General features: G+C 39.0%; 1 protein-coding gene across 6 annotated transcripts in view; it reads right to left on the reverse strand.

Moving 5' to 3' along the window:
• The window catches only part of FLT1 (fms related receptor tyrosine kinase 1), a 173,632-nt gene that overhangs the window by 56,068 nt on the left and 97,957 nt on the right, over positions 1-19,607 (reverse strand). For 5 of the 6 annotated variants that reach the window (XM_082365016.1, XM_082365015.1, XM_082365014.1 and 2 more), the window contains one exon: positions 14,845-14,991. In XM_082365016.1, the coding sequence (XP_082221142.1) occupies positions 14,845-14,991 (147 nt within the window). Of the gene's footprint in view, positions 1-14,844; positions 14,992-15,514; positions 19,224-19,607 lie in introns of those variants that run through there. The other variant, XM_082365019.1, reaches the window with a different exon arrangement.

A 19,607-nucleotide genomic window follows, 5' to 3' on the forward strand; every position in this document is an offset into this window, starting at 1 on the left:
TCATGGTATTGCTATGAGGATCAACAGAAATAATTTCAGTGAAAGCTTTGAAGCTTGAAAAGTGCAAGATATGGTATAAGTGGCGATCCCAGAAAGCGAAAGTGTGGCTGGAGAGTGGGTGATCGGGGCAATGAACGTTTAGAAGAGCAGCGATCTGGCTACCCACAGTGGTCTCCACTGCAGCTGACCTGAGCCTCAACCAAGTTTCTATCACTCAGATCCCAAATTAAGGCTAACGGCATGACCAAATAAAGCCCAAGGACTTGGATTTCACCCAAGGAGACAGATGTGTAATTGTAGAGGTGAGAGGATGGTGCCAGGGACGCTGATGACCTGACATCATCTGGCTCAGTTCCCATCACGTGGAGGAGAGAGGGGGGGAGAGAGTGTCCAAAATCAACAAGCACAACTCTTCCTTCTGACTTGGCCTCACTCTGCACAACAACAAAGGCACAGAGCTGGATACGTCATCATCAGGCCCCTGAGAAACCTCCTCACACTTCTCTCATTCTCTACTCTCGCTACTTATTTCCCTTCTCACAAAAATAGGCCAGTTACTCCCCTTATTATTTTTCCCCATTCATCAAACCTTCTGCCCATACTTAAACTAGGGGAGACAACTATAGTTCTTTTTTTTTTAAGTCTTTTTTGAATTTGTTACAACATTGCTTCTGTTTTATGTTTTGGTTTTTTGGCCGGGAGGCACGTGGGATCTTAACTCCCCGACCAGAGATCGAACCCACATCCCCTGCATTGGAAGGTGAAGTCTTAACTACTGGACCATCAGGGAAGTCCATCCCCTAAGTTTCTTTAATGCCTTAACCTGTTGCTACCTTGATACAGCCTGTTCACTATGATACAGGCTCTGGTCTACCGTGGAGCTCACCTTTTAAGGAGGGCTCTCTTTTTAGTTTTGAAGTTTTTCATTGTAATTTCAAAGATTTTAGAAGTGCAGAAAAAATATAGCCCATGTGGCTCACCATTAAGATAGCCAGATGTCAGCGTTTTGCCATATTTGCTTTAGACCCCTCTCTCTCTTTTTTTGAAGTGTTAATTTAATTTAATTTTTAAATTTTTATTGGAGTATAGTTGATTTACAGTGTTGTGTTAGTTTCTGCTGTACAGCAAAATGATTCAGTTATACATATATCCACTCTTTTTAAGATTCTTTTCCCATATAGGTCATTACAGAGTATTGCGTAGAGTTCCCTGTGCTACACGGTAGGTTCTTATTAGTTATCTATTTTACACATACTAGTGTGTATATGTCAATCCCAATCTCCCAATTTGTCCCTCCCCACTTTCCCCGTTGGTAACCATAAGTTTGTTTTCTACATCTGTGACTCTATTTTTGTTTTGTAAATAAGTTCATTTGTACCATTTTTTTTAGATTCCTCATAAGCGATATCATATGATGTTTGTCTTTGTCTGACTTACTTCACTCAATCTCTAGGTCCATCCACGTTGCTGCAAAAATTTATAGATACTTTCCCCCTCCTCCTCCCTCTCTCCAAAGCTGCCACTATCCTAAAGTTGGTGCACCTCATTCTCATGTTTTTGTACTTTGCCTACATATTGATAGATGTGTATCTCTGTAGAATATATAATATTGTTTTGTGGGTTTAAAAATTCCAAATAAATTGTGTCATATGGTACATATCCTTTTTTAACTTGGATTTTTTTCTATTCAACAGTGTGTTAATATTTATCCTTGTTGATACATGTAAATGGAGTTCACTTCACTGATATATAATATTCCACTGTATTAAAAAGCCACAGATTTTTTTTTTTTTAAATCCACTTCTCTCCTATAGGGTAGTTAGGTAGTTTCCACTTTTTTTTTGATGTTACAAAGAAGGCCACAATGCACATCTGACACAGCTATGTGTACCTTGTTATACAATATCTCCTTGTACTGGATTACAGGATATACCCATTTTCAACTCTACCAAGTATTACAAAATTGTCTTCCAAAATATACCAATTTACACTTTAACCAGCAATGAGTAAGCGCCCCCCTTTCCCAGTACTCACCAATATTTGGTATTATCAGGTGTTTTAAATAATGGCAAAATTTTGCGTGTGAAATGACATCCCTGATTACTAGTTAGGTGGAACATCTTTTTCCATTTTGGTTGGCCATTCAGGCTTCTTTTCCTGTGAATTGCCTGTTCGTGTCCTTTGCACGTTTTCCTATTAGCCTATTTGTCTTGTTCTCAATGATTTTAGGGTTCTTTATATGTTTTGGATCCTGAGCCCTTGTTGGTTAAATATGTTACAAGTCTTCCCCATTCTATGAACCGTCTTTGAAACTTTGTTTATGGTGAATTTTTAATACAAAAGCTTTTAGAATCTTAATGCAGTCAAATTTATCAATCTTTCTATTATCCTTTGTGCTTTTTGTTACTTGTTAAAGAAATATTTCCTATTCTGATATCATAAACCATTCATTCCCCTTATATACTTTCTTCCCCCCAAAATCTGATTAAAGAATTTTGCCTTTTCTCACTTAGGTGTTTAATACATCTAGATTTTCTTTTGGAGAAGGGTATGTTTATTGAGTGAGGTAAGAATCTTAACTTTTATTGTATAAGTAGCCAATTATGCCAGCTTCACTTACAGAATAATCTGTTCTTTTCCCACTGAGTTGTGGTGCCAGCTCTGTCAGATACTAAGTTTCCATATATTTGTGGTTCTGTTTTTAGGCTCTCTGTTTGTTCACAATGACCTATTTATCTGTCCCACATGAGTTAATCCATGATTAACTTAAGTTATGATTGCTTGATAACACATCTTGATATTTGGTATGAGATGATCCCTTTTTCAAAATTGTCTTGGACCTTTACACTTCAATATGGATTTCAGGTTTAGCTTGTCCAATTCTGTAAAAAGCACTGTTGGAATGTTGATGGGAATTCCACTGAATTTATGTAATAATTTGGGGGAAATTGTCATATTTATTTTTAGGTCGAAACATGAAATTGTCAATATTTTGACCTATAAAATGGCTCAAAAATGGTTCAACTTGATAATAAATATTCCCATCTAAGAATGCCAAATATCTTTGCGTTACTTAGGTCATCTTTTATGTCATTTGATAGCTTTAGGGTTTTCTCTTTAAATATATTGTTCTTCAGTTATACTTGTTCCTTGATAACGTTGTAATTTTTGTTATTATGCAAAATGGCATTGGGTTCTTTTTTTTTTTAAACATCTTTATTGGAGTATAATTGCTTTACAATGGTGTGTTAGTTTCTGCTGTATAACAAAGTGAATCAGCTATACATATACATATATCCCCATATCGCATTGGGTTCTTTGAAGAGTCACTTTATCTGAATTTTGTCTTTCCCCTTTGGGTGTTAGTTATTAGAACTAACAAGTAGAACTCATAAACGTGATGCTCTGCTTTGCGTTGCTGAGGTAATTTAATTGTAGGCCTGCTTCCTTCCAGAAGGATCACCTAAGTAATTTCCAACCACAAAAATCATGACAATTCCCATGGAAACTTACAATTTATCAGTGATAAAAACTCTTCTTCACCCATCAAAGTCCAATTCAAATGACATTTCCTCCCTGAAGCCTCCCTTGATCACCTCAGTCAGAGGTGCTAATTCGTACCTGATGGAATTTTATGCCATTCATGTTGCATATTTTTGAATTGACTTTGTACCTATTATGTGTAAGTTTTTCAAAGGTAAGGACTAAATTTTACTCATTTCCCTTTTCTTTAGACTATAACAAAATGTCTGGCTCATGGTAGGGAATGAGTGTTACGCTTATAAAAAAAAAAAAACAGTAATTTTTGTTATGATAGTCTTGGCTCACCAACTAAATGATAAATGCTTTGAAGTTGGCATATGATAAGTTTTCAATAAATGGTAGCTATGATGATGATGTAGACAGTTCTAGGTACACAGTAAATAATCATACCTTTAGATTGGCAGTTCTTAAAGGAATTCATTAGCTGAGAGCTGTATCTGAATTAAGGATCAGAAGAGCGAAAATATACATTCAGGATGGTTAAAGGTGACCCAAGAAAACTAGCAATAGGATGTCTGATTGATTTCCCGCAAACAACACAAAGGAGATAGTATATATCCAGTCAAACTTTGGAGGTTGGAAAACAATGTCTGGGAAAGAGAAATCCAAGCTTAGTAAATTTAAAAGGCTGACAAAATTCAGAAATGAAGAATGATGGGCTCATCAAATAGCACTAAAAAGATGAATGAGTCCTATGTTTTCAAATGGTCACCATGCAGCTTCTTCCTTCTTTATTGAGAATTTCACTCTAAGATCAAGCCTTGTGGCAAAGCCTTTACAGATGTAAGAAAAGTTGGTAAAGTATGGAATAATCTGAGACATAGTGAAAAGCAGCCTTATAATAATGTGCTAAGTTGGAAGAGAGTTGTGAGATGTTTAAAACATATGGTCTAAAGGGGATCTGATGGGCGACGTGATCTGTGGTGACACTGTTTGCTCTATAGCCTTGAAAAGATAGAGAAAGAAGAGGAGCTCTTAGAAAAGAATGAGATTAAGGACAGTGATGAAAAAAGCTGTAAAATATTCCTCTCCATGCAACCACTGAATAAGGGAAAAGCCATAAACAAAGGTTCTTTCATTTGAGATAATGTCTATTGCTTCACTAGTTTAACTTCCAAAAGTGGGTTATGATAACAGAATAGTTTTTAAAAGCTCTTAAGAAATTGTAAACCAGGTGAATTGAAGGGGTTGTGGTTGAAGTGAGCACCTTGAAACTATGCCAAAAACACATGTATTTCTAAACACTTAAAAGTGAAAAGCATTTTTTTGCCCTTTTACTGTGAACTTTACTATTGTTCCAATGAAGTAGTTCAAGATGATTTGGGCACTTAAAAAACATGTCAAGTGGTGCTAGCTCTACGGTTATTAGCTATAAAACCTTAGCTATTCACTGTTTATGTCTATAAATTATAAACACACATGTGCGTGTCTGCACACACGTAATATACACACATGCACTCATCCCCGCCCCAATAAATTCTTGTGGTATGTTCAGATTGGCCATAGCCCCTTCCATGAGGTTGGATGAATTTGTACTGCAGGATACAGCCATTCACCTAAAGTGGCCTTTCTGTGGATAGTAAAGTAGCGTTTCTATGACCATTTTAAGGCAGGAAATAATATGGCACTGCACAAGAGGTTAGAGTCAAGAAGGTATTTTTCCATCGTTAGGAGAATAGCTAAATAAATTATGGGAACACATACTATGTTATAGTGTATGGCTGCTTAAAAAAATGAGGCAGACAGTATGTACAGACATAGAAAGATCTCCGGGATATATTGTGATTAAAGCAAGTCATAAAACAAAACACGGAGTATGAGCTCAACTCAAACTTATCTTAGAGATGCTGGCTTTCCCATATAGCCCTACTGTAATCCATTATCTTATTTTGTTCATCACAGTAGTTATTACTATCTGATTGTATGCTGTAGGCTTATAGTTTTGTTTGTTAAATTTATTACCTGTACTTTTCCATTAGAATGGAAATTCAAGGTCCCTGTTTTGTTTCCCGCACCTAGTATATTCCTGGCACAGAGCTGGCTCTCAGTGAACAGCTGTTGAATGAATGAATGAACCCCATCTATCATCTGCCTCACATATATCTGTGCCCTACATTTGCATATATACACATATGTAGGTACAAAATGGAAAAATCTTTGATGAAATACACATGAAACAGTTATGTGTTAATTCCCCATAAGGGAAATTTTTATAGCTTATTCTATTTTGGTACTATGTGAGCTTTTAAAATGTACTCATGTATTACTTATTTAATTAAAATAAATAACAGTAGTTTTAATAATGAAATTGTAGGCCTCTTTACCATCAACAAAGAGCCACTGAATGAAAGGTTAAAGTCTATGTGGATCGAAATACTTATATATTTGTAAAACTTTATAATATTGACTATGTATAGAATGATAAAATATTTTTGAAGAAAAGCAGATCTATGCTTCACAACAATTTACAGTTGTGGGTTAAAGCAATAAAAGGACGAACCAAAAGCTATTCCTTCAGGAGACTGGCCCCTATGGGGGGAGAGAGAGAGAGAGACAGAGAGAGAGAGAGAGAGAGAGAGAGAGAGAGAGAGAGAGAGAGAGAGAACGCGCACACTTGTTGGTGGGGCATGATTTACAGTATGTTTTCTATGTTTGATTTTTTGATGATAGTTTAATTATGACTGAGTTGAATGAGATGGCTACTTAAGCTAATATACAATCTTATTGTTTAAGACATCTTAGTAGCAGATTATGCAAAAATCAAGTTTTGATTGAATGTGGGTGGAGGAGGAATGAACTTACTTGATTTAACTTTTTCAGCAGCGATTTAGTCATGCAAATGATGGGCTGAGTTCACAGATTAGCTTATCTGAGAATGTATTTGTTGGCATATTTTCCTTAATTGAACTGGGCAGAGTGGTGACCCCAGCTGCACTGCTATGTGTCACTTTAGATCCTGGTTAAGCTGTTTCAAGTCTGTCCTTGGGGGGAGGAGGGGTTTCCATGCAAATGCTGAACTTGTGAGATAGAAAAACCTCATCTGATTATTTTGCCAAGAGATGGAGGAGAAAACTTATCCAGGTCGTGTCTGAGTTTTCTTTCTTTAGTCACCCAGGCTTCAGTGTAAGCAGGAAATTGTGGATTGGGGATGGAGACCCCCTTCCACTCCAAGAGCCCAGACCATGGCTCTTGGTTTTGGAGTTAGTGACTTTGCACAGGGCACAGCCCCTGCCAGTCTCTGGGAAGACACCTGGGAGCGTCTGCCCTCCCCCTCCCCCATCCCCATCCATCTTTATTTCTCTCTTCTTTGTTTTTCTTGCTCTCCCTTCCTTTTTCTCTGCTACGGGTCTCTCAAATATCGACTGCTCTTCAGACAGAACAAGCTGCTGATCATGGCCATGCTCCAAGTATGGTTCCATGTGTCACAAGAGGTCACAGGAAAGGTCAAGGAAAGGTCAAAAGAGGTTAATTCACAGTCAGAAGGGAAGAGCCTTAAGGGGTAGGAGGTTTCCGTTTGAGGTGACGCAAAAGTTCTGAAACTAGATAGTGGTGATGGTTGCAGAACATTGTGAAAATACTTACTGTCACTGAATTGTGCACTTTTAATGGGTAAAATGGTAAAATTTATGTGTATTTTGCCACAATTTTTTTTAAAAAGGGAGAGGCTCTTTCTAAAGTGATGCCCACATTTACAAGTTCTCTCCCATTTCTTACGTTCTAAATTTTTCATTTGAACATTCAAGAGGGCTTCTAAAAAGGCACCCAACCAAACGCAAACAACTGGCAGGGGGCCTTGTTGTTTATATGAAGGAGTCTGTGCCGGTTTGTGTGTGATCCCTCAGCTGGGTCTTGCTGTGGCCGACAGCTTTCAGGAGGCTCTTCTGGGCTGAATGGGGATGAGGATCCTAGGCTGGAAAAGGCATCCAAGTAGTTTTCTTTGGGCAAAGCATTAGGACATGATACGATGCTATGTATGTACATGTAAGACCTAAATACGGTGGAACTTGACGATAAAGAGAGAGATTTGGGGGTGTCAGGATTGAGTCTCCATAAATAACTTCTATTGATTTCCGGTACAAAACGGGCCTCTACTCATGGGTTACTTCTCTGGATGTAAATCCTACAGCTCCACTGCCCTACATGTGTCAGTCCCACCAAACCAGCCAAACATTAGCAAGTAATTGCAGGAAGTAATTCTCCAGTTTTTCAGCAGGTTAGAGCTGTGGTTAGGGTCGGGGGTCCTCCTGTCTGGGTTAGGCTAGTAGCTCTGAAGTCTGGCAGTGCCAACCAATGAACTGTTTTCCCTGCTATTACCCCAACTCCAATCCCCCCTTAATTCCACTCCTTCTCCCCTCACCTTCTAAATGGAAGTTTATCCTGAGAAAAGAGCTGAGCCTCGGTTCTATGCTACGTTCAGGGTGTCCTTCATGCTTATGCTGTTCTCAGAGATACAACTAAACCTTGAGAGATTCTGGCAGAAGAGTTCTTCTGGATGAAAAGCTACTGGGGTATCTACTAGTGAAGCTTGGCCCTTCTTGGTCTGGGTACCTAGAACCCCTTACCTTAAAGACACAAATGGAAGAGGAAGGGATGACGTGATTGGCTGATGAGCCGATCACATGAGCACATTGCCTCAGTGGGAGTGATAAACAGAGCAGCCCACTGAGCTCCCCCTGTGCTGCCCTGTGTGTACCTGGGATGCTTATACTCATTTCTTTCCTGCAACGTCTCTTAATCCATTTTGCACCATAAGGGTACATTTCACGAGAAAGAAAAGGCAATTACTATTCAAGTTTTGCAAAAGGTTAATTGACATTTCTGAATTTTATTATTCTCAAATCTATGAAAACCACTTTACACTTCCGGTGTAATTCTGTCCCCCAGTTACTAGGACAGTAGGTCACCTTGATCTGAATATGCGCTTACAGGTACAGATATTTGGTGTCCGTGACACAGTGACGACAGGAAAGATGCCCCTTTCAGATTCTTAGATAAATAGTCCTAGTGACCAAGATCTCACTTAGGAAGGAATATTGAGAGTGATTCTCTCCTCTTCCAGCCTCAGTCCATTCGAGACGGAATTAATTCTTCCTCAGTTCTTTGTGGTTCCAACCCTACTGCTTTAATCTTAAAATATTCTGAAAATGTCTTGCTCTTCTAGAAATTTCGATGATGGTTTCTTGGGCTTTACTAAAAACATCTCAGGTCAGTATCGCCTTCTGTTCTCTGAAATATTTCCAGAGAAGAAGGGTTTACTTTTTTCAGCAGTTTAATGGCTTTTGTCAGGAACCCCGTTTTCTCTGCACCCCCATCTGGGAGATGGTTTGTGCATGCATTAGTGTAGACCTAAGCTGGACCCGCGTCCTGCCACCTCTGCTTTGCAAACTGATCTTGATTCCTTAGTGTCACTATGAACTCAGTGGCCAACAGCCCCACTTGCTGTGCTTACTCAGCTCTGTCACAGCTTTAAACATTTTAGGACCTCATTGGAGAATCTGGGAAGAGTGTGAGCTAGAAAGGTGACTTTTTTTGATCATTTTGGGGGACCTGCCAGTCGCTTGGGCAGGTGGCTGGAGGAGTTATGAAGACACTCTGGGGAGTCAGAGGTTCTCCGGGGTGACTTTATTCCATTGTTCCAAGTCTGGGTGCAAATCCTTAAAATGGTTAGCCTAACAGAAAGAATGTTTCTTAAAGGAGCTTTCCTGTCTGTCTACCCCTAAGAATCAAACCATACACAAAGCAGCCACTGTCATGGAATTTGTCTCCAACTTAGAGCTCTCGTGGTGCTTTTCTGGTACTGGTCCTTTCATGTCTGGTCCTTTATATTATACTCACTTTAGTGGCTCCGTTCTCTTTTAACTTGTCTCTTCAAAGTAAATATGTCTCAAATCACCTCCCTCTTTCAACACTCTGCACCCTATCAGTCCCTCCTAATTGTTCCCAGTTCTTCTTTACTTGGGTCTAATCTGGAGGTTCTCCTACCTTTTATCACTCTTTGCGTATTTTCTCTTATTTCCTCTTTCTCTCTCTTCCATTCTATGTATTCCACTAAAAATGAATGATTGAGAACCTACTGTATGCTCAGTGTTGAAGCAGGAAAATTAAAGTACAAAGGATGTATTTTTTCAATTATCTAATGTATTAAAGATCTTTTAATCCTGTGATGGAGCCACATTTTCTACCTGTCCCATTTATTAATTCACCTGATTCCATTTTTAGGCTCATTAACTCTGGTGCCCATTGGCCTGATGATAGTAAGTTAGGACACACAATGGCTGCTGCCTGAAGAAGTGTGTTCACGTAAAGACGTACACTAACTGATTACCTTAGATATTTGCTTATTCAGATTTTCATTTTCTTGTTCACTGCTGTATTTGCAGAGCCTTGCACAGCACCAGACACAAAATAGTGCCTTAATGATGTCTCCTGAATGAATAAAAGACTGTGGGGCTGATGTGGAATGAATTCTGGACCTTTTAAAACTAACTGGATTTTGGTTCGAAATAATTTTTAATTTTATATATGGCATGGGCACTTCTTTAAAATGCTTTGAATATTTTAATATCCTTTACATTTTAAAAAATAAAATTTAAAAAATAAACTATAGTTTTTAGAAAGCTTAATCTTTAAGGGTTGGAAGTGAGAAAATATTCATTGCTTTAAATGCTTGTTAATGCCCATGAGGTCATTTAAAACTAGTGTCTGTTCTCATCTGAGTGATGGGAACTAGCGTTTAGCTCCACGTGCTGTGTGTTCAGAGCCCAGGCTTCAGAGCTGCTCTTCTGGTTTAAACCTTGGTCTGCTACCCACTAACCCTGTGACCTGGAGCCACTTATTTCCCTTATGTTTCTGCTTCCTCATCCCATAGCCTGTCAAACAGGCACGATAATTTAGCAAACCTCACAGAATTGTTAGGAGGAGTAAACAAATTAATATTAGTAAAGAGCTTATTAGAATAGTACCGGGCACCTAACAAGAGTGTGCGAAGTCAAAACAGACCCGGAGATGCAGCTGATAACAGTATCTACCTCAGATGACAGTCGTGGAAAGTATCAATAAACGAGACATTTGTAAAACTCCTGACAGTTCCTGGGTACCTGGTGAGTGCTCAGTACATTTTTATTATTATTTTCGATACAGAAAACCTATGAAGATAGTATATCTATCTTCAAAGGTTTTTAACGGGCACATGTCAAACCAGAAAACAGCTAAGTGATGTGCTCTACGACGTGACACAGATTGTAAAGAAAAAAAAAATGTGGACATCAGAGAGAAGGAAGGATTATGTGCTCTGGGACGTGAAAGGAGGCTCCTTTGGCCAGAGGCTGGGGGAGAAAACGAGCCAGTGCAGGCTGTGGCGGGAGTCAGGGGGGTAGATGGGAGTTAGCAGGGTTGGGCCATGCAGTCGAGGCCCTGGGAAGCCTGCAGGTGTGCTGGGTTGCACGGCTGGCAGTAAGGAGTCCGCCCATGGGTGCCCTGGGGAGGGGGCTTCCTGCCCCCCTGAGCACATGCTTCCCTGGGCTGTGTGCTTAGGATGTCTTCTGTCCCTGCTTGATGTCCCTTGTCCCAAGAACTTACTACTTGGCTTTCATAGGACTTTCTAGAAATTGCATTTCTTCTCTAGAATGGCTCTGCCCACACGGAAAGGTCTTCCTGAAAGGGAATGAGAAGGGAGGGAAGAAGTTCCCCTCCCCTAAATTCTCTCAGCAGGTGTTTGATTGCCACTTGTCCGGAGCATTAACTCTCTTCTCTGTTTTCTTTGGAATCGAGTAAGTTGTCATTTACCAAAAACAATGATAATGGGCCAGATCCTATCAATAATCCAGGGTCACCAAAATACTCTCAGTATATAAGTTCTTTTTGAGTTGCCAGGTTTCATATAAAAAGATGCATCTCAAGTCTCCAAAGGATGTACAGTTTATTCTCAGGTTTTAAAAACTCAGTTGAGCTTTCCAAAGGCTTAGGATATAATGAACTAGTTTTCAGTCTTTTTCAGCCTGTGATCTTGATGTTTTTCCATATCAGCTTTGGAACAACCAGTGAGTTAATTAAGGATGATCACTTTGGTTATCTGTAATCTTCACTCATAGATTTGTAAAAAGAAACAACCATAAAAGAAGTGGTATTTTTTTGAAGATATCTACACACACGGACAAAAGGGTGACAGTCATACAGCCTGTTGCATTGGCTGCTGAATTTGCCGCCTCAAATGGGAGTCTTACATATGAAACTTTACAAATACCATATAAATACATGTAAGAAAGAGATTATCTCCAGAAAATTAAGAAATTCCTTTCCAAAAAAACTATAGTAGTTTTAAAGAGTGAATAAAGGGAACAGAGAGAGAGAGAAAATTGACAATTTAGTATAGCAGAACTCAATAAATGCTAATAATAGCATATTAGAATGGTATTTAGGAAAGGTTTTATATAAGAATTCATATAAAACTCTTTTTAGATGTTCTTCTTTTGGCCCTCAGAAGATCAAAGAAAGCTGTGAGGAGGATATCTTTGTTAGATTTAGAGTCGTTTGACATTTGAGCTGACTTATTAATTAACCCTCTGATACCTTCCAACAGATTCTGACAATTCATGGGCCAATTTCTAAACAAATGAGGTAGGTCGGAAGGTAGTATTTACTAAACCATGTCTATGGGTCAGCTTAGTTATATTAACTCATTTCAACCATACCACAATCCTCTGTGGTCAGTATTATCTCAGTTTTATAAATAAGGAAATACAGGCTCAGAGGGTAAGGATAAGTGAGTCGCCCAAATTCTCTGACCCATGAGGACAATGCTAGGATGCAAACCCGCCCAACACCTCGTAATATTTTTCCATTTATAGTAACTCCCTGGTCTCTCTCTCTAATCCCAGAACAGTCATGAGCTTTCAGATTGGTTCAACTCTAATTCTTGAATCCATATCCAAAGCACAAAAACTGAATTTAAGTCAAATTTACTACTCTCAAAGAACCATCCAACATCTTACGACATTTCACAAAATATATTTTGTGATCAAGTCAGTTTGGGGAATACAGAACTTAAAAGCACAGTTTACCTGATTTTTTCAGTACAGGACTTCTTTGGGTCTTTAATATACTAATGTGAACTCTGAATCTCTAAGGGGAGCATATTACAGACATTGTTTCACAAGCTATTATTTATTCACATATTCATTCATCCTTTTATTTTGCTAGAATACTTCAAGGGATGAATTTTCTATGAAACTACCTTTCTTAATAGTGTGTCATCTTGGGCAAATCACTTTACCTCTTTGCACCTCCATTTTTCTATTCTTCAAATGGAACTAAAGATATTCCAAAGGTCCCTTTAGCTTTAAAAATTCTATGATACAGCCTCTCTCCTCCCCCAAAGTCTAGGCATTTGTGCTACCAAGTGAACTTGCTAAGGACAGAATAAGATTTTCTGAAAACCAGTCATTCATTCATTCATTCATGAAACATTTATTGCTTGCCAAGCACTATGCCAGGTTTTGAGGACAAAAAGACAAGATACAAATAACATGAAGATACACTGTACTCAGGATGAGGCCATGATATGATGATAAACACAGAGGAAGAGAGCACACACATGAACTCATGATACAATACAGGAAGAGGGCAGTAGCAATATGCATAGATAATACAGACTCGCATGAACCGGTGACTATAAAACAACTCAGTAAAAGAGAAGAGAAATACGCCTAGATAATAAAGACTCACGGAGGACCTGCCTCCTCTTTGCAGGGGTTGAGTAAGGCTTTCAGGGGGGAAAACACCCAGTGTCTTAAGGGATGGGTTGGCATTCCATGAAGGGAAGATACTCCAGGCAGAGGGGACACAGGAACAAAAAAGCATAGGGGCTGAAGCAGCATAACATGTGCCGCGATCTACGAGAGTTTGGCAATTGTTAGAACGTAAATAAAGTTCAAGGCGGGAGAGCATTCAGCTGTAAGGAGTAGGCAGGGCCCGTTGTTGAAGGCCTTCTTTGTCAGATGCTTGAACTGGGTCCTGTGATGGAGAGCCAGTGGAAGACTTGGGACGAGGATGGGACATTTTAGTTGTGTGGAAAACAGATGCAAAGAGAGAGAAGAGAGGTAGGGAGACCAGCGAGGAGACTCCTGCAGATGTCCAGGACATAGGTAGTGGCACCTGAACTAGGAGACTGACAAAAAGAAAGCAGAGGAAAGGATGGATTTGAGCAACAGTTCACATTTCGTAGGTACAACCTGCTCAGCCTGATGGATTAGAGGAAGGGGAGGGGGGAAGGAGAGGAACCACCTCTACTGTGGATGATGGATACATGATGTCTGTACAAGAGGAGGAAAATCGTGTGATGTGATCAGTTTTGGACCTGCTTAGTGTAAGGCCTTTCTAAGATATTTGTAGATATGTTAAAATTGGAGATGTTCTACCACAACCTTTTTCTGTGCATCAAACTCAAATGGAGATTTCATTTTGAGGATTCGCATTGAAGGATGACTCCATATTGCTGGTTATTTGATTTAGGTTGTCGGGATGTTGCAAATAAATGGCAAGTTTATCTCTAATATAAATGTAATTACTAATCAAAATTATAAATAAGTTCATTTTACTCTTATTTAACCATGGAATCATGAGGCACACAATAGATAGTGTTTATACTTGCGGATTTAAGTGTAGTTGGTATAAAATATATTTTTTTGTTGAAAGACAATCAACACGACCATTAATTTAGATTTTTTTTTTAACCAGTATTATAAAATGTAATTTAAAATATTCTTTTTACCAAATCATTGAAATTGTTACAAAGTGAACTAAGGAGACTATAAATCTACTCTGAACTTCTTGTATGCCAGGCGCTCAAAGCTCTGCTATACCTCAAATCAAGGAACTAATGCCTCACTCTTCACTGCTCTCAAGATGAACTGAAACATTTTCTGAGGGGCTCTTACCATTTCTTTCTGAATGCACGATTTTTTTTTTTTTTTTGCCATGTGACTTGCGGGATCTTAGTTCCCCAATGAGGGATCGAACCCAGGCCCTGGCAGTCCTAACCACTGGACCGCCAGGGAATTCCCTGAACGCACGATTTAAAGCAGATTCTGGAAGGATCTTTCTATAGGGGTAGGAATATGGTCTGTATAAGAACTGACTCCAGTATCCCTCACTGGAAGTGATATAAGCATGAACCAGAGCCCAATTCATTTTTGCAGGTCTATCAGCAAGTAGTTCTAGACATCCTGGAAGGAGGTGATAGGAATTTTAAGGGAAAAATAGGGTGAGGAGAGAGAGTAAACACAAGGAGAAAAAATCTCTTACCAGGTTCTTGTTGTATTTTGTGGTTGTTTTTAAACCAGGTTATCTGAGGCTCTGGGACACCGTTAGCACGACAATCTAAAGTCGTAGAACTGCTGATGGCCACTGTGTGATCACTGAGGTTTCGTAGGAGGTAGGGTGCTTCCTGATCTAGTGAATAAAGAAAGGGAATTGTTATTACTCGTCAATTTTATTCTTTTATTATATATGCATATCAACATTTTTAAAATAGAGAGGAAAACATCAAAACTGTAAGTTTTCATTCATATTTTGTTCCCTCAATTTCTCCTCTATGGTTAGCATACTGCTTCCTCTTTATTGAGTTACTACAATAAATTGAAATCTGTTAGAACACAGAGGAAAATCAAGAACTCAACTCTGTATTTTTAGATTTCAATATCAAGGTTTTTGCCTGGCCAACTAGTTTCCTTCCTTTCTTTGAGAGAAGCTTTTTCTAAAACCTAAGGATTTTGCATGATATTTTAGGAACTAAAAAGGAAACAGACATGATTTTGGATATAGGCTTGTAGTGAGTTTTTACATAAATACAGAGAGTTATAGTAATGAGCTAATCGCATTTTGTATTTTTGTGTTTTATTAACATGTGAGGGCATGTTTGTGTCACTCAGCTCTCAGTAACCTAAACTGTAAGGCAGCAGACCAAGTGGGAGAATTTCTTGAACTTTGAAAGCTTTATTGATTATCTCCTTCCTCCAATCCCTTCCCAAATGCAAACGAACAAAGGATTAATTCAAGAGGCAGAGGCACAGATTTGTAGTTTTTGCACTATATAATAGTACAAATATTGTATTTTATATTACTTTCTCTTAAAACATACAAATATGATACAATTTATTTTAATAAAATGCCAACCAATATAGTACAACAAAATGGATTTAATACATCAGGATGCAATACATTACAACATTAAAATCTCACAGAGGGACAGCAGTACCCCAAGGCCCCCATGAGTACGTGTCTCTATTTTTATGGAATCAGTCCTGCTGATGCGTATACATTCTAGTTGGGCAGGTGCTGGATTGGTAACTCAAGCTTCCACGGTCAAAGAGTAAAGACAACTCCTGAAATCTTTCCCCCCCTCTCAAGTCATCCTTCCCCCCCACTTGTTGCAAATCCTGGAAGAGAAATCAAAATAGTTTTGGCATCACTTACACATTCTGCGTCACTGGTTTCAATTACACAGTCTGAGCTTTCTCTGACCATTCCTCATCTTATTGTACTAACACTGTGAAAGCAGCTTAGGAGTGATTACAACGCTCTAAGAGATGACACCTTGCAATGGCTTTGATTCCATGTCCCTGCAGGATTCTGCCGAGTCCCCAAACCTTTCTGTTTTTATTCCTGCAGGGAAACTCTCAGGATTAGCATTCATTAAAGCAATTGAGAAATCTCAGGTTAAGAAGTATATTACCATATGACTTTGAGAACATGTTGACGTATCATGACATGGCAGGGTGACTATCTGTTAGGAGAAACAGATTTCTCATTCAATTTTGATTTCCATAGCTTATCATTAGTCTTTTCACATTTTATACAAAATGCAATCTGAAGGCAAAACAGACTTGAAGGAGTGCTAATTTATAAACTCGTCAAATATAGTGTGAAATGCATGATAGCAACAACCCTTTGGCCTGTTTCAGTGTAGCTTTCCTAGTCTATCTCGCGCCCCCCCGGCAGACCCATTTTAATAGTTCTCGGTTTACATACTGTCCAGTCTGTCAAATAGTTTTTCCTAATTGAAAACGCAGCCATGTATCAAAATCTTCCATTTTGATAATTCTTACATGCTTGATCATTACAGTTTTGACATTTTTACACAGTCAAGACCCCAGACATATCAGTGAAACATGACAAGAGAATAAAGAACAGTATCATATTACTATTTAGCATCTTTTACAGCCAACTTTGACACACCTCATTTAGAACTCAGAACAGACCCAGTTCACTGAGATATACTTGTAATAGCTTCCTCTAGCACATTTACTGTTTCCCAGGCATTAAATATGATAAAATAATCTATCATTGTCCATAGGTCTTATTAGAAGAAGGAAGTCTGAATACATGGCCTACCACACCCGAATTATTTTCATAGCTACAAACTGTAACATCAAAAACACAGACAGGATTTGGCTTCCCTGACAGGTGTTGTATTTGAAAACAATGCTTATATAAAAGAGAGCATCTTATTTTAACATAAACGTCACGCAGAACTCCCAAAGGCCCTATCTGTACTACACAAACTTCAGACGAGAGAAGCAGCCAGAAGGCTGCCAAATGAACAGAGGATTCTCAATGAAATACAAAGTTCATATAAACGTGTCTGAAACATACAGTATGATGATTTTTTCTTTGTACCCATTTCTGGAAAAAAAAAAAGTTCTCATTTTTGGCAAGTTTCAAAATGACCAATCAACCAAGGAATTGTTTTTTAATCAATTCCCACTTTATAGTAATCTATTTTGGCATTTTCAATAGGAAAGGTACGTTGAACCCATATTTTTAAACCTAAGTTATTTGATGGCAATAGCTGCTTTCCAAAGTTTAACAAAGTGGAGCTGATCCTTTCAAACTGAGAAAATCAGAACGAACAGAATATTTCTGCTCGTTATCAACAGCCAAAGATTGCTCCCCACCAGGTCCTTTTACTTCTTGGCCTTCGAGCCCAAGAGATCTGCCAGGTCCCACAAATACGTAGTTCCGATTCTCCATTTGGAAAGGGGACCGAGGAACCAGCCTCACACCCTCTACCCCATCTCAGTCATTCTCCATAGCAGGCTCTTGGTTCTTTCTCTTTTTCCCATTATCCTCCCCTTACACCACACCCAGAAGACTAACAAAAATCAAAACCCCCCCCAGTCCTTTTTTTTTCCTTTTTGAAACTCTCTGGAAGGATTCATTACTCTATGGAATTCTTCAAATTATCTCCCGGAAGTACTTCAAATCATCTTCTGTAACTACTAAACCCTTCCCCTCCCTAGGAAATGATAGGTTTTGCATGTCCATTTCACCATGTTTTTCAAAAGTACTCCCTAAACCATTTCATTTGCTTTTTCAGCTTTAGTAAAAATTGAGCCTCCCACCTCCCCCCCCCCCCAAGTCCTCTGGTACTAAGGCAGTTTCCTGAAGGAACACACTGACTTATAATGAACAAAGACGCCAGGCAAAAGAGCCATAGGTAAAATTTCCAGATACAATTGATTATTCTTTCCTTTGGGCTGACAACTTCCAGGTTACTAATTGTTTTCAGAGCATTTGGGGCTCCATAAAAGTGGCATTCTGGGGAAATGCTATTGTTTACTCCTTTACATTTGACAAAAGCAATTCCCACGTGAAAGACAAGTTTAGCCGTGGGACAGAGTCTGTTACCTAAAGGAGGAAACAGTCTGGTGAGTTCCCAAGCCTGAAAAGCTGTCATATTGTCACCTCCTACTGAACAGCCCGGCCACTGTGTTCTCAGCCATGGCTATTTTGGTCATTATAGTTTGTTTTCCAATAGTTCAGGCAAGTCACATATAATGATCAATCATAAATGAAAACAACAGAACAATGCATACGAAATTGGTGAAAAAGTCACTTTCCCCTCAAATGCAAGCTGAAAACAAGAGATGACAAATCTCTCCGGATTGAAAAATGGGGTGCATTTTAAAATGACTCTGAATTCTACTTCTGTAGTTTTGCCATTAATCCCCAGGAAAAAAAATCTTATTAAATTTGCTTATGGGGAAAGTGGACTTTTTTTTTAATGGACAAATTTGAGATTGACATTTAGAAGAATGCATTAAACCTCTGGTCACAAGAGCCTTTATTTCCTTGATAAATTGATCACGGTACACAGTTGAATGCCATCCATTGGACAGGATAAAGTTCTTTAACCAGGGACAAAAATATTAAAAATAAAGGCATGATCCACTTTTGTTCAGGTGCTGTCAATGGCTGTGTAGTCCACTCAGGCAGTGAGGAGAAAACCCACTGGACTTGTTGACTAGCTACTGGGATTGCAGGAGAGAACTGGGCTTGATCTGGGTGGACTTTCTTAATTCATACTGTGATAAAGCTTTAATACCTCCGAATGACACCAACACCTTGCACCTCTGGGGCCCATCTTAGACGCTCCAGTTTAAAATTAATGTGCTTAATATATAAAAAACAAAAAGCATCTTCAAATAAATAAGCATTATAACTTGCTATCATCCAGGTGCTATTTACAAATCAAGAGCAGATGAAACAGTACGAAATAAAACCCGGCAGAGGTCCGACAGAGTCTCCAATTCAACTGTCCTCATTCTGAGCTGGCCAATGAACCGATTCATGTCCATCTTTGGCAGACACCAGCATCTGTTTAAATTATTCAGGTTTGGCAGCTTGGAAACATAAACATAAAAAGAGGTGGGCATTAAAGTGGAAGGAAAGGATCAGTCCCGAGTTGTTGTCTATCAGGCAGGAGAAGACAGCAAAGAGGAAAACACACAGAGAATGCGCTGCAGGGATCCTCCAAATCCAAACGTGCACCAGGTCGGCCCCAGAGAGCGGACCCCCTTGGCCTGAACGGGGCGCCCAGAGCTGGGGGTCCCGGGAGGCTCATTGTTACTCCTATCATGGCCAAACTCATTTTGGGAGGAGCTTCTCCTCTGAGCCGGAAAATGAGCAACAGTGACAATAAATCAAGATGATATGACACAACTGTTACTTTGTAATGAGTCCTTTAATGTTTTACATTACTTTGTGAGGTACAATCATTCCTTGTG

This window comes from Balaenoptera borealis (genome assembly GCF_965194805.1).
Source record: "Balaenoptera borealis genome assembly, chromosome: 18".
NCBI lineage: Eukaryota > Metazoa > Chordata > Mammalia > Artiodactyla > Balaenopteridae > Balaenoptera > Balaenoptera borealis.